At 40.2% G+C, this 14,095-nt stretch overlaps 1 protein-coding gene across 5 annotated transcripts in view; it reads left to right on the top strand.

Annotated features, from left to right (window-relative positions):
- Nucleotides 1-14,095, top strand: part of NOL4 (nucleolar protein 4) — a 464,933-nt gene that overhangs the window by 334,365 nt on the left and 116,473 nt on the right. For all 5 annotated transcript variants that reach the window (XM_073583742.1, XM_073583739.1, XM_073583741.1 and 2 more), the window contains exon 6: nucleotides 8,807-9,090. In XM_073583742.1, coding sequence (XP_073439843.1) covers nucleotides 8,807-9,090 — 284 coding nt within the window. The remainder of the gene's footprint in view (nucleotides 1-8,806; nucleotides 9,091-14,095) is intronic.

The following is a 14,095-nucleotide window of genomic DNA, read 5'->3' as shown; positions in this document are numbered from 1 at the left end:
AACATAAATCGACCATAAGTCCCAGATTATAAAAACATATATATTTTATTAAGATACCAAGTTTAAAATAACACAACACATCAATGTAAAAAATGATGTAATATATGCTATATATATATATATATATATATATATATATACAGAAAAAGGGGCAATTACTATCCAAATGTAAGGCATACCATTCCAATAATAGTGCTAAAAAAGTTATCATAATTCATATAAATTTACAGTGTATTAAAAAGTGAATATAAAAAAACAACATCAGTGTTATTCAAATAAATAAATAATGTGCATCATATGAAAATTTTTTAATACATATCATATAGAAAAAGTGCACCATAAGGCAAAAAAGTGCACTGCAGTAATATAAACAACCAATAGGTGTCACTAAATTGGTATGCCAGAAAGACAAAGCAATAGTGCTGGAAGACACAAGACGTGTGGCTATGTAAAATGCAAGTCAGACCAGGAAGCAATGACAGTGCAGCATGAGTGAATAATAAGGTGGAGATACAGAAAGTGACTTACAATGTATACTGCTTCTGGACTCCTAGGCTAGATGCCTTCCCCAACACGCGTTTCGGCCCGTTGCCTTTGTTCGAAGTCAACGGGCCGAAACGCACCTTATTATTCTCTCTTGCTGCACTGTCATTGCTTCCTGATCGTCTGACTTGCAATTTACATATCGACACATCTTGTGTCTTCCAGCACTATTGCTTTGTCTGTCTGGCATGCCAATTTAGTGACACCTATTGCTTGTTTATACTACTGCACTTTTTTGCCTTATGGTGCACTTTTTCTATATATGTATTAAAAAATTTTCATATGATGCACATTATTTATTTATTTGAAGAACACTGATGTTGTTTTTTATATTCACTTTTGAATACACTGTAAATTTATATGAATTATTATAACTTTTTTAGCACTATTATTGAAATAGTATGCCTTACATTTGGATAGTAAATGCCCCTTTTTCTGTATATATATTGTGGTGTAGTGACCACTGTGTCCACTAGGGGGCACTGTATGGATGTCCCAGGAGTGTGGATGAATACCTAGATACTGAATGACCGTTATGTATCTCAAGGTGGGTGGCCTTGAGATGGAGATTTATGTGTGTGATAATCAGCAGTGATACTGCTGAGGTGCTGGTTCAATGTGTCAGGGACTAGTTATCTACAAACCCACCCACGGGGTGTGTTTAAAGAACACTGTTGTAAAGAGTGTGAGTGGTTGAAGGACCTGTGATGAGGTCATAGTCATGTGACCCGGTGGGCGTGGCTATGGACCATATAGTGTGGCCAGGGTAGGTCACATGTGGTGAATGCTGGGACCTGGTTGGTCCAGTGTGGAAGGTCCCATCTGAGTGAGATGGGGCTGCCTTCTGACAGCAAGTGAACGCTGTGTTAATGGCTGCATGTGCCTGGTAATTCCCTGGAGGGAATGGACGTCTGCCGCAGTATGCTAAATGACCATGAGTGACCCTGATGTGGGTGAGATAATTATGAGGCTGAAGAGCCTGTGTATGCTGGACATTGCTACCAGAGTGAAGCTATAATGGACGCTATGCTGTTATATGCCGTTTATGTTGCTTCTGTGGGTTTATGATGGAGGAATAAACCGCAAGGACTATGTTATGATTTATGAAAACACGGTGCCGGATGTGTTTTGTTCGCTGCCTAGTGAGGATCCCCTAACTGAATAACAGCGCTACCTCACAATTTGGATAGTAATTGCCCCTTTTTCTGTATATAAATATAAAGCATATATTACATCATTTTTTACATTGATGTCTTGCGTTTTTTTAAACTTGATATCTTAATAAAATATATATATCTTTATAATCTGGGACTTATGGTCGATTTATGTTCTTTTCTCCTGTTGTGTTTTTGGTAATTTTCAACTGTTCCTGATATTATAATGCATATGTCCAGTTGGTCAGCCCACAGTACTTACCATTTGGTTTTATTTTATTTTTAACACTATTTCTGCCGGCTTTCTCACTTCTCCTTTTTGTGGTTGTTTATTAATGTTTTAACTCAGGAAGAGTTCTGAAATCAATATTTTGTGGAATAACCATGATTTTTAAAAACAGCTTTCATTGCATCTTGGCATGTGTAAGGGGATAAGATATGATGGGCAGCACGGTGGATCAGTGGTTAACACTGCAGCCTTGCAGCGCTGGAGTCCTGGGTTCGAATCCCACCCATGACAACATCTGCAAGAAGTTTGTATGTTCTCCCTGTGTTTGCGTGGGTTTCCTCCGGGTACTCTGGTTTCCTCCCACATTCCAAAAGACATACAGTTAGGGAATTTAGATTGTGAGCCCCATCAGGGACAGTGATGATAATGTGTGCAAACTATATAGCGCTGCGGAATATGTTAGCGCTATATAAAGATTATTATTATTATGTCTCCCATGCCTCCCTTCTCCCTGATTGTCTTCTAGTTCTTAATGTTTACAGATGTGTTTTTATGATTATTGCCTGAGGTACTGCTACATTTGTAGTACTAATTATGTATGTTCATTATTTATGGTATTTCCACTTGAATGTGTTACCTGTTATGAATGAGTCACCGTAGGAGGCAAAAACAGAAATGCTAGCTAAGTCCAGAAAACCAGAGAAGTTGGCAGCTATCGGATTGCAGACACCTGAACCTATCAACAACAACTAGCAGTAGCCGTGGGGGGTTCCTACGATGCCCTAGACCCCTCGATCACAGCCGGAGAACTGCCTAGCCTAAAGACAGAAAGGGAAATCTAAACTGCCCCAGAGCAGACCCCAAAGCAATAGGCAGCCCCCAACATATAATGACGGTGAAGCAAGAAGAAAAAACACTAACACAGATAGAAAGATAGACTGAGCAAATGATGGGGCCCAAGCTAACTAGGTAGGACAGGATAGGAAAGCTGCTGTCTGCAATCCGCGAAAAACTCTATGAAAATAAGAGCCAACAGACTGACAGGGAAAAAGGCCCTGAAGACGCTAGGCTTCAAAAAGACTATGTCAGTACTCAGGTATTTTCTGAAGACAGAGCAACCGACAAAAAAGGAATTCAGCTCACCCCAGCAGGGAATGGCAGAATCCAGAAAAGCAAGGCAAAACAAAACCAAAACACAAATGCAAAAAGGCAAAGCAGAAAACTTAGCTTTTGAGGAGCATGAATCAGACTGGTCTCCTAGAATTCCACAGAGAAATCACCAGCGAGGAGGAAGGGCGTCGGCTGCCTTATATCCAGTCAGAGATCCCCGTCGCCCAGTCATCCTCTCCCAGCTCAGGTGCTTGGTAATCAGCCTCACTACCTTCCTTCACCAGAAGAGGGAGTTCATCAGACCTCAATGGTGAAGGGGAAAATGAACTCACAACAGTTACCATTATATAGATAATTGTATATATTTTGCTTCATGTTCCTGTATGATAATGTTGCATATATATGATGTGTTATTTGTGTATGTACAGACAGGGAAAGTTAGTGCATCCTTCTTGGTACACTAGAGGAGGGCACTCTTAGTACATAGTTCCCCCATAGACTGGGTAGTTGTAATTATGTTGCAGGCCACTAGATGGGGCAATGGGGCATACTAGTGGGATCTGACAGGAGGTTTGTAGAGGGTAAAATAGAGGAGGGGCTGGTGAGAATTAAGGATAGTGCTGAAGGGTGGTTTAGTCAAACAGGGCCAGGGCACCCAAGAGTCCACATGGGCTATAGGCCCGGACAGCTTGGCAGTCACGTAACGTTAAGACATTATTGCCCACGTTTCCCACGGCCACTGCAGGTCTTAGCAGTGGGTCAGAACAGGAAAAGGAAGATGTGGTGTCTCACCGCCTGGGCCAATGCTTTTAGGGCAGAAGTTGGCTGGACTAAGGAGATGAAAGGAGTTGGAACTTCAACGAGATCGGTACAGACGAGCCGGATGCTTCACCGGGGGTCACCAAGCGTAATGATTGATTAATTAAGTTCCGGGGCGAAACAGGCTGAAGGAAATGTCATTGTAGTGAGGTCAGACCTGGAAGGAACTGGGAAGCAGTCTAGTCCGGTCCGGTCCGGGCGTGTACTGCACAGAAGTGACAACAAGCAAGGGAAAGATCAGGAAGCAAGCAAATGTTATGATGTACCAACTGTGGATGTAACATGCGAAATCCTAAGTAAAGAAAGTGATAAAGTTGTCTCGGACTGTGTCTCCATTGATGGGGGTCGCCTAGAAGAGGGACCGTTATGGCCTGGGAAGTGCCCGGGTGAAGATGAATCTGGAAATGCAGGTATACCAAGGAGCATAGTATTGGTTCATGTAGGGGAAGGGCTGGGCCCGGAATACAGGTCACGACTACGGTCCTGCCCTCCCTTACACATGCTTGCCTCCAGTCTTTCACACTGCTTCTAGCTCAAAAATTTAAGCAGTTCTTCTTTGTTTGATGGCTTGTGACTATCCATCATGCTCTTGATTACATTCCAGAGGTTTTCAATGAAGTTCAGGTCTGGAGAATGGGCTGACCATGACATGGTTTTGATGTGGTGGTCTCTTAATTTTTGCCAGAGCTGTATATATATTTACTAGCTGCTGGCCCGATTCTAAAGCATCGGGTACTCTAGAATATGGCCAGTGGCAGACTAAAATAAAAAATGTGATATACTTACCATCCGACGGCCCCCGGACTCTTTCCCTCCTCTCCACGCTGCCGGCATCTTCCGTTCCCAGTACTGCTTTGCGCCAAAGACCGCTGTTGCCTGGCGGCCGTGACCAATCAGTGACAGGCGCAGCTTACTGTTACAAACAGCTGCGCCTGTCGCTGATTTGTTGCGGCCTGGTGGCCGTGACCAGTCAGCGGCCCGCGATTTCGGTTACAGACAGACACGATAAGGCGTTTATATATATATAGATCATGGGTCAGACATCCTAACATGTGGCTATATCTGATGACCATGTACTGCAGATTTCATCAACATATATGTGGCTGTGTATTGTACATGTAATCAGGATATACAAAAGAGGCATAGCAATAGATTTATAATTGACTCAGCATTGGTATACATTGTTATACACATTATCAAACCTGTTAACCTTTGTAGTTTAGCACTTTGAATTAATTTTACATGATGATGAATATATCACTTCTGTAATATGTAAATACCGGTCAGTACTGTTGCCCTTTTATAAAGATCTGTATAGATTACATTATTTTCTATACCAGTTGGTTTTATTATTGCTGCTTTTGATTTGTTTTGTAAATGTGTATCATATATATATATTGTGTGAGCACTTTTTGTGCCACCACATGCCCAATTATGTCATAATAAAGGCTTTCTATTCACATTTATATTTGTATTAACATTTGTAGACCGCACCTCGGCTTTCTCCTCCTTTGATAAGTGTCCCAATGTACATACACAGATCCTAGGGACAACTGGTGAGACACGAGCCCAATATGGCACCTAGGAGTAGATGCCGACAAGACACTGCCTTGGTCAGAGCGCTGATTGATCTAGTTCAATGAAATTGATCTTCACCCCAGTTAAAGGAAAGCCTGTTTCTGTGAACAGTATGTGCAAAGTGACTTCTGCTCACAAGAGATTAGGTGGAGATCGCACACATTTCTGCATTAAACATATTAAACATGTCACTGGCGTTCTTTCATTTTGGCTCCTTAGAGGAATTGCCACTTTAAACTTTTATTTGCTAAGGACGCTTCTTGCTGACAAGCGAGCTCACAATTCATTAAAATTAGAAGGTACTTGACAAGCGAAAGCCGCCTTCTTGCCCATTCATCACGGCGTTATCTCTACTGCCTTACATTGAATAAGTGACTTGCCAGCGCGCGATCTAAATAATATTATATCATTGCAGTTTACTGCTTACAGAAGAACTTTACATTATTGTATATATAATTGATGAAAAGAACATTAATATTAACTATAAGCTGTCTTCATACTATTATTTCCCAGGTAATTTCCTCTAGGCTGGTTTTATACCAGGCATTTGCGTGGCATTTGTGTGGCATGGCATCTTACATACAAACGACCATATCAGCTGTTACTTATGCAGCACCAGGGAATTATCTGCGGTGCTCTGAATTTTGAGTTCTTTTTTTTTTTTTTACAAACCATTCTCGATAGAATAAGTGATTGCTCACTGTGCTATCTCTCCGATTTTTAGATTTTTTATTTTTAAATACAACCCAAATTCCCCAAAAAAGTTGGAACATTAAATAGTAAAAAAAAAAAAAAAACAAGAATGCAATGATTTGGAAATCTCTCATAGCCTTATTTTATTCACAATAGAACATAAGCACAGATGAGAAGGTGAAAGTTAGACAATTTTACTTTTCATTTGAAAAGAAAAAAATAATTTAGAAATCAATGAGAGCAACACATCTTAAAGTCAAATCATGTCTGCCAATGTGTAGCATCTCCTCTTCTATTTTTGAGGAAACCAATTGCTGGAGATTTGGGAGAGGAATATTGTCCCATGTAGGATCCTAGCTGATGAATAGTCCTAGGTCTTCTTTGCTGAATTTTTCTTTTCATATTCCACCAAATGTTTTATGTTGGTGAAAGGTCTGGACTGCAGGCGGCCAGCATCACCCGAGATTTTCTGCAAAGCCATGCTGTTGTGATGGATGCAGTATGCGGTGTAGCACTGTTTTGCTTAAATATACAAGGCCTTTCCTGAAATAGACATTGTCTGTATGGGAACATATGTTGTTCTAAAACCTCCATATAATGCTCACGTTTCAAAATGAGTAAGCTGCCCATGCCGTAGGCACTAAGGCCTTTTGCACACGTTGCGGATTCTGCTGCGGATCCGCAGTATTTCAGGCTCTGCGGGTCCGCAGCAGATTTAGCTGTGCTGTACACTACAATTGTTTTCAATGGTAAACTGAAAAACGCTGTGCACATGCTGCGGATTTTTCCGCGCGGATTTGCTGCGGGTTCAAATCCGCAGCATGTCAATTCTTTGTTCGGAATCCGCAGTGGTTTCACACCTCCATTGTAGAGGTGTGAAACCGCAGAGCTAAACCGCAGGCTAATCCGCAGGTAAACCCCAGGTCTTTTGACCTGAGAATTTACCTGCGGATTTTTCCAAATCCGTGCGGAAAAATCCGCAGCACCTAAAACTACGTGTGCACATAGCCTACTGCAACTCAATACCATCAGAGGTGAAGGCTTTTGAACTGTGCGAGGATAACAAGCTGGATGATCCCTCTCTTAACCTGCAATGGTGTCTGTAGTTTCCATGATGAATTTCAAATTTTGATTCTGCTGACCACGGAACAATTTTACATTTTGTCTCAGTTGATTTTAAATGATCTTTAGCCCAAAGAAGATCATCACTGTTTCCAGATTGTGTTGATATATGGTCTCTTCTTTGCATTGTAGAAGCATTTACTTGCATTTGTAGATTGCACGGTGAACTGCAGTCATAGGCAGTGATTTCTGTAAGTTTTTATGAGCTCATGCAGTGATTTGCACAATCAAGTCATAGTCATGCCTTTTTTAATGCAGTGCCACCTGAGGGCCTGTAGATCCCAATACTCCAATACTGACAGTGTCGCCTATCTAAGGTAGAAACATCAGAAATACAAACCAATGCCACAAGATTGAATCGGTGATTGTAAGTAAGCTCAAAGTACAATTCTATAAAACATTCCAAAACAATGCTCATCACCTCCTTATTGGGGTGCAGTCATTGTTTAGTATACCAGTACAGTTGTATTGCAACAATTTTTTGCTAGTCCTACCATCAGAGGTTGAATTTTTTGGAAAATACCCAGATGTTTATATGACCTGAAATATTGCAATGTACCGTAGCTTAAGTTGTGTAGAAAAGGACGGATTACATTTTACTATGGACATTAGAGCTTGTAGTCAACATTAGGTTTTTACTTTTATCTTAACCTGTAGGGATTTATGTATGCTACTGATTGTTATAAATTTTAACATTGATTATTGATAAAGCACTTTGCAATATCGTAAAAGCCATGCACAATAGGCTCACAGGCACATATGTCAGAAGAAGGTATTTACAAAAATACTTGGTTAAAAGGTTTAAATCGATGGGCGCATTATACAATGTAATAGACTACCTTTTTAAGTAATATGGCACAATTTGTATCTAGAACTTGACCCTAAATATGCCAAAACATCACATATTTCGGGTTATAATGTTGCATCAATGATGGACTGTCCCAGTCACCTAAACACTGAAGTCAGTCAGTGATCAGAGCATTTAGATGGCGAAAGAATTGAATACCATCATTTCCTGTTCCACCGGAGTGTCCCGATCTGGAACTATCTGATTAGAGCCTCGGGTGTACACAGTTTTATTATTTTTTACCCATTACTTGCTTTTGCTAATTGTTTCTTTAAGTGAGACAAAACGTAGACACAAAAAAGTGGAACGAGCAAAGGCAACTAACTGTGAGTTATAAATAGTGCATAAAAGATGTGCCAAATTTATCAATCAGCATGAGCTGGGTGATACTGTACATATTGTATGTTTTTAGACTTTTTGCCTTCACTAAGTATAGAATATTGATGAGATCCAAGGCTTCCCGGTATATTTAGTGGTCCGGGAATTATGCCCATGTATCCATGCGTTTGTGAGTAACAGTCTAAGGGCTGCAGAGATGATTTGTTTAGTCAGCTCTTAGCAAATCGAGGTTTATCTAATGTAATTATTCTACATGTGAAGAAAATATGACACATACGTTAGGACGTTTGGTTTTATGGTTGCTTTCTGAGTGCATTGCTTTTATGAGACCATATAAAACCTAAACAGCTGTTTAAAATATATGTTTTGCAGATGATTCCGCTCCAGAGAGTTTTAGTGGTAATGAAACATTGGGACACGGCTCAAATGCAACAGGAGGAGTACATAGCAGGGAGGCGGCTGAAGCAAACGGCAATGGAAAACCTAGTTCGGAGCAAGATGAACAGCCATTGAATCTGAGTGACTGTCCACAGCCAACTCCACTAAATTCAGAATTTCCAATAGATGATCACAGTAGTAATGGGAAAACTAAGTACAAGAACCTCTTGATTGGGGACATTAAGATGGAACGAGAAACAAGAGAGAATGGAAGCAAGGTAAGTCATATATTAGCATTAACGTGTTGTACAAGGTGAACTGGGTAAGTGACAGTAAGTCACAGCGTCAAAAGTGGTCTGGCTCCACCTCGGTCATCCAGCTTTGGTCTTGTGTATAATTTCATATATATTGGCCACTTACCTTGCAACTTTCTTCTAGAAATATTTGTTGAGATGAGGCTCTCCAAAGAAGTATAAATCTGGTTAAGGAAACCTCATATTAATGCGCTAGGCTATCTTAGGGTATGTGCACATGTCAAGTATCAGCAGCAGACATCGCTACACCAAAAACTTGTTTCTGTGCAGGAAACACCATCTGTAAAATAGGCGTGTTTCTTTCCTGTTTTTTTTTATTTGTTTTTTTCCACCAATCATTTGAATGAGTGATAAAGGCTGTTAAAACGCTGAAAGAATTGACATGCAGCAAATTTGAAACTGCTTCAAATCTGCAAGGAAAAAATTAGCAGAACGGACATGAGATTTCAGACATCTTGTTCACTATAGTGAAATGATGCATTTTTTTGTGGCAAAAATGTGAGGAAAAAACACAACGTGAACAAGCCCTTACTATCTGGATGATTTTTTTGTGAATTGCCACTCAGAAATGAACAGCATATCTAACTTTAAAGTGTGTTGATTCCTGGTATATACAGTCATATGTTAAAGTTTGGGCACCCCTATTAATGTTAACCTTTTTTCTTTATAAAAATTTTGGTTTTTGCAACAGCTATTTCAGTTTCATATATCTAATAACTGATGGACTCAGTTATATTTCTGGATTCAAATGAGGTTTATTGTACTAACAGAAAATGTGCAATCTGCATTTAAATAAAATTTGACCGGTGCAAAAGTATGGGCACCTCAACATAAAAGTGACATTAATATTTCGTAGATCCTCCTTTTGCAAAAATAACAGCCTCTAGTCGCTTCCTGTAGCTATTAATGAGTTCCTGGATCCTGGATGAAGGTATTTGTGACCATTCCTGTTTACAAAACAATTCCAGTTCAGTTAAGTTTGATGGTCGCCGAGCATGGACAGCCCGCTTCAAATCATCCCACAGATGTTCAATGATATTCAGGTCTGGGGACTGGGATGGCCATTCCAGAACATTATAATTGTTCCTCTGCACGAATGCCTGAGTAGATTTGGAGCGGTGTTTTGGATCATTGTCTTGCGGAAATATCCATCCCCTGTGTAACTTCAACTTCGTCACTGATTCTTGCACATTATTGTCAAGAATCTGCTGATACTGAGTTGAATCCATGCGACCCTCAACTTTAACAAGATTCCCGGTGCCGGCATTGGCCACACAGCCCCAAAGCATGATGGAACCTCCACCAAATTTTACTGTGGGTAGCAAGTGTTTTTCTTGGAATGCTGTGTTTTTTAGCCTCCATGCATATTGCCTTTTTGTATGACCAAACAACTCAATCTTTGTTTCATCAGTCCACAGGACCTTCTTCCAAAATGTAACTGGCTTGTCCAAATGTGCTTTTGCATACCTCAGGCGACTCTGCTTGTGGCGTGCTTGCAGAAACAGCTTATTTCGCATCACTCTCCCATACAGCTTCTCCTTGTGCAAAGTGCGCTGTATTGTTGACCGATGCACAGTGACACCATCTGCAGCAAGATGATGCTGCAGGTCTTTGGAGGTGGTCTGTGGATTGTCCTTGACTGTTCTCACCATTCTTCTTCTCTGCCTTTCTGATATTTTTCTTGGCCTGCCACTTCTGGGCTTAACAAGAACTGTACCTGTGTTCTTCCATTTCCTTACTATGTTCCTCACAGTGGAAACTGACAGGTTAAATCTCTGAGATAACTTTTTGTATCCTTCCCCTGAAAAGCCATGTTGAATAATCTTTGCTTTCAGATCATTTGAGAGTTGTTTTGAGGAGCCCATGATGCCACTCTTCATAGGAGAATCAAATAAAAGAACTACTTGCAAGTGGCCACCTTAAATACCTTTTCTCATGATTTGATACACCTGGCTATGAAGTTCAAAGCTTAATGAGGTTACAAAACCAATTTAGTGCTTCGGGAAGTCAGTAAAAAGTAGTTAGGTGTGTTCAAATCAAGAAAATGATAAGGGTGCCCATACTTTTGCACCGGTCAAATTTTGTTTAAATGCAGATTGCACATTTTCTGTTAGTACAATAAACCTCATTTGAATCCAGAAATATAACTGAGTCCATCAGTTATTATATATATGAAACTGAAATAGCTGTTGCAAAAACCAAAATTTTTATAAAGAAAAAAGGTTAACATTAATAGGGGTGCCCAAACTTTAACATATGACTGTAGATATACTTCCTATAGGACAGCATTCTCTAAAGCAGAACTTTATCATGGTTTTCTGTTATCAGTATTGAAACTTTCAAAAATAAGATTTATCATATCTTATCCTTTGAAATTATAATTTACAGTTGTGGCCAAAAGTATTGACACCCCTGCAATTTTGTCAGATAATACTCAGTTTCTTCCTGAAAATGATTGCAAACACAAATTCTTTGGTATTATTAACTTCATTTAATTTGTCTTAAATGAAAAAACACAAAAAGAATTGTCCTAAAGCCAAATTGGATATAAATACACACCAAACATAAAAAAGAGGGTGGACAAAAGTATTGGCAGTGTTCGAAAAATCATGTGATGCTTCTCTAATTTGTGTAATTAACAGCACCTGTAACTTACCTGTGGCACCTAACAGGTGTTGGCAATAACTAAATCACACTTGCAGCCAGTTGACATGGATTAAAGTTGACTCAACCTCTGTCCTGTGTCCTTGTGTGTACCATATTGAGCATGGAGAAAAGAAAGAAGACCAAAGAACTGTCTGAGGACTTGAGAAACCAAATTGTGAGGAAGCATGAGCAATCTCAAGGCTACAAGTGCATCTCCAAAGACCTGAATGTTCCTGTGTATACCGTGCGCAGTGTCATCAAGAAGTTTAAAGCCCATGGCACTGTGGCTAACCTCCCTAGATGTGGACGGAAAAGAAAAATTGACAATAGATTTCAACGCAAGATTGTGCGGATGTTGGATAAAGAACCTCGACTAACATCCAAACAAGTTCAAGCTGCCCTGCAGTCCGAGGGTACAACAGTGTCAACCCGTACTATCCGTCGGCGTCTGAATGAAAAGGGACTGTATGGTAGGAGACCCAGGAAGACCCCACTTCTTACCCCGAGACATAAAAAAGCCAGGCTGGAGTTTGCTAAAACTTACCTGAAAAAGCCTAAAACGTTTTGGAAGAATGTTCTCTGGTCAGATGAGACAAAAGTAGAGCTTTTTGGGAAAAGGCATCAACATAGAGTTTATAGGAGAAAAAAAGAGGCATTCAAAGAAAAGAACACTGTCCCTACAGTCAAACATGGCGGAGGTTCCCTGATGTTTTGGGGTTGCATTGCTGCCTCTGGCACTGGACTGCTTGACCGTGTGCATGGCATTATGAAGTCTGAAGACTACCAACAAATTTTGCAGCATAATGTAGGGCCCAGTGTGAGAAAGCTGGGTCTCCCTCAGAGGCCATGGGTCTTCCAGCAGGACAATGACCCAAAACACACTTCAAAAAGCACTAGAAAATGGTTTGAGAGAAAGCACTGGAGACTTCTAAGGTGGCCAGCAATAAGTCCAGACCTGAATCCCATAGAACATCTGTGGACAGATCTAAAAATGGCAGTTTGGAGAAGGCACCCTTCTAATATCAGGGACCTGGAGCAGTTTGCCAAAGAAGAATGGTCTAAAATTCCAGCAGAGCATTGTAAGGAACTCATTGATGGTTACCGGAAGCGGTTGGTTGCAGTTATTTTGGCTAAAGGTTGTGCAACCGAGTATTAGGCTGAGGGTGCTAATACTTTTGTCTGGCCCATTTTTGGAGTTTTGTGTGAAATGATCAATGTTTTTCTTTTTGCTTCATTCTCTTTTGTGTTTTTTCATTTAAGACAAATTAAATGAAGATAAAAATACCAAAGAATTTGTGTTTGCAATCATTTTCAGGAAGAAGTATTATCTGACAAAATTGCAGGGGTGTCAATACTTTTGGTCACAACTGTATGTCCCTCAGCTTCATTATGAAAATATCAATTCTTCTCTTTACAAGTATATCAGGAGGCCGCCATGCTTGGCAAGATCTTAAAAGTTGTCTCAACTACTCGGACAGCCCCTTCTGAATCCCTATGTTTGCCCCCAGTAAAATAATAACAGTTACAGTATACTCGCCTCTTTTGCTGGTGCTGTTCCATTGATGTTGGCATTGGCACTCCCTGACATCGTTATGTCATGCGATCCCTGTGGCCAATCAACTCTGGCTTTACTCTCCTCTCCTGTGGATGTAATTGACATTGCAGCCGCAGTTCTCTCTTCCTCCAGATGTTGTGATTTGTCCAAAGAGATTGAAAAGGCCTCTGATTGGCCACAGGGATCATAATGTCACGGGAGCCCTGGGAGAACCCTTGCCGATACCGCTGACACGGCACCGGAGGTGAGTATAAGTGTTATTATTTTACTGGAGAAAACATAGGGATTCAGAAAGTGCTGTCCAACCTTAACCCTAACCCTAATGGACAACCACTGTAATTTAGATCACATGAAGATTGGCGACCTCTGCTTGTATAGTGATATAAGTGATATTTGTTCCTTATTCAGTACCTGGCTAATAATAAGTTTATAGTTGGAATTACAGGAACATTTTACATAGAGTACATGAAAAGAACATGTGGGAAATGCTCTGTTCTTGTACATTTAGTTCCTTCATTGCTCCCAACAGATCTCTTGAAGATTTGTTTTGTCTACTCATGAAATAAAACGGAAGGTGAAAAACCTTTGATTATTAAATTAGATAATATACAGTATGTGTAGTGCTGGACCAAAAAAATGTAAACGTTTGAGAATACTTTTAATAATCAAGCATTTTAAAGGAAGAAAACAACCATGTCTTGTGTTGTCCTGCCACTATGGGTAGAACATTGTTCTACTCTTGTTATATACAGTATAATACTAGGCCCT

This window comes from Dendrobates tinctorius, unplaced genomic scaffold (genome assembly GCF_039654945.1).
Source record: "Dendrobates tinctorius isolate UK_male_01 unplaced genomic scaffold, ASM3965494v1 ptg000081l, whole genome shotgun sequence".
Taxonomy (NCBI): domain Eukaryota; kingdom Metazoa; phylum Chordata; class Amphibia; order Anura; family Dendrobatidae; genus Dendrobates; species Dendrobates tinctorius.
The sequence above is the reverse complement of the archived record's forward strand: the minus strand, read 5'-3'. Positions and strand labels throughout refer to the sequence as shown.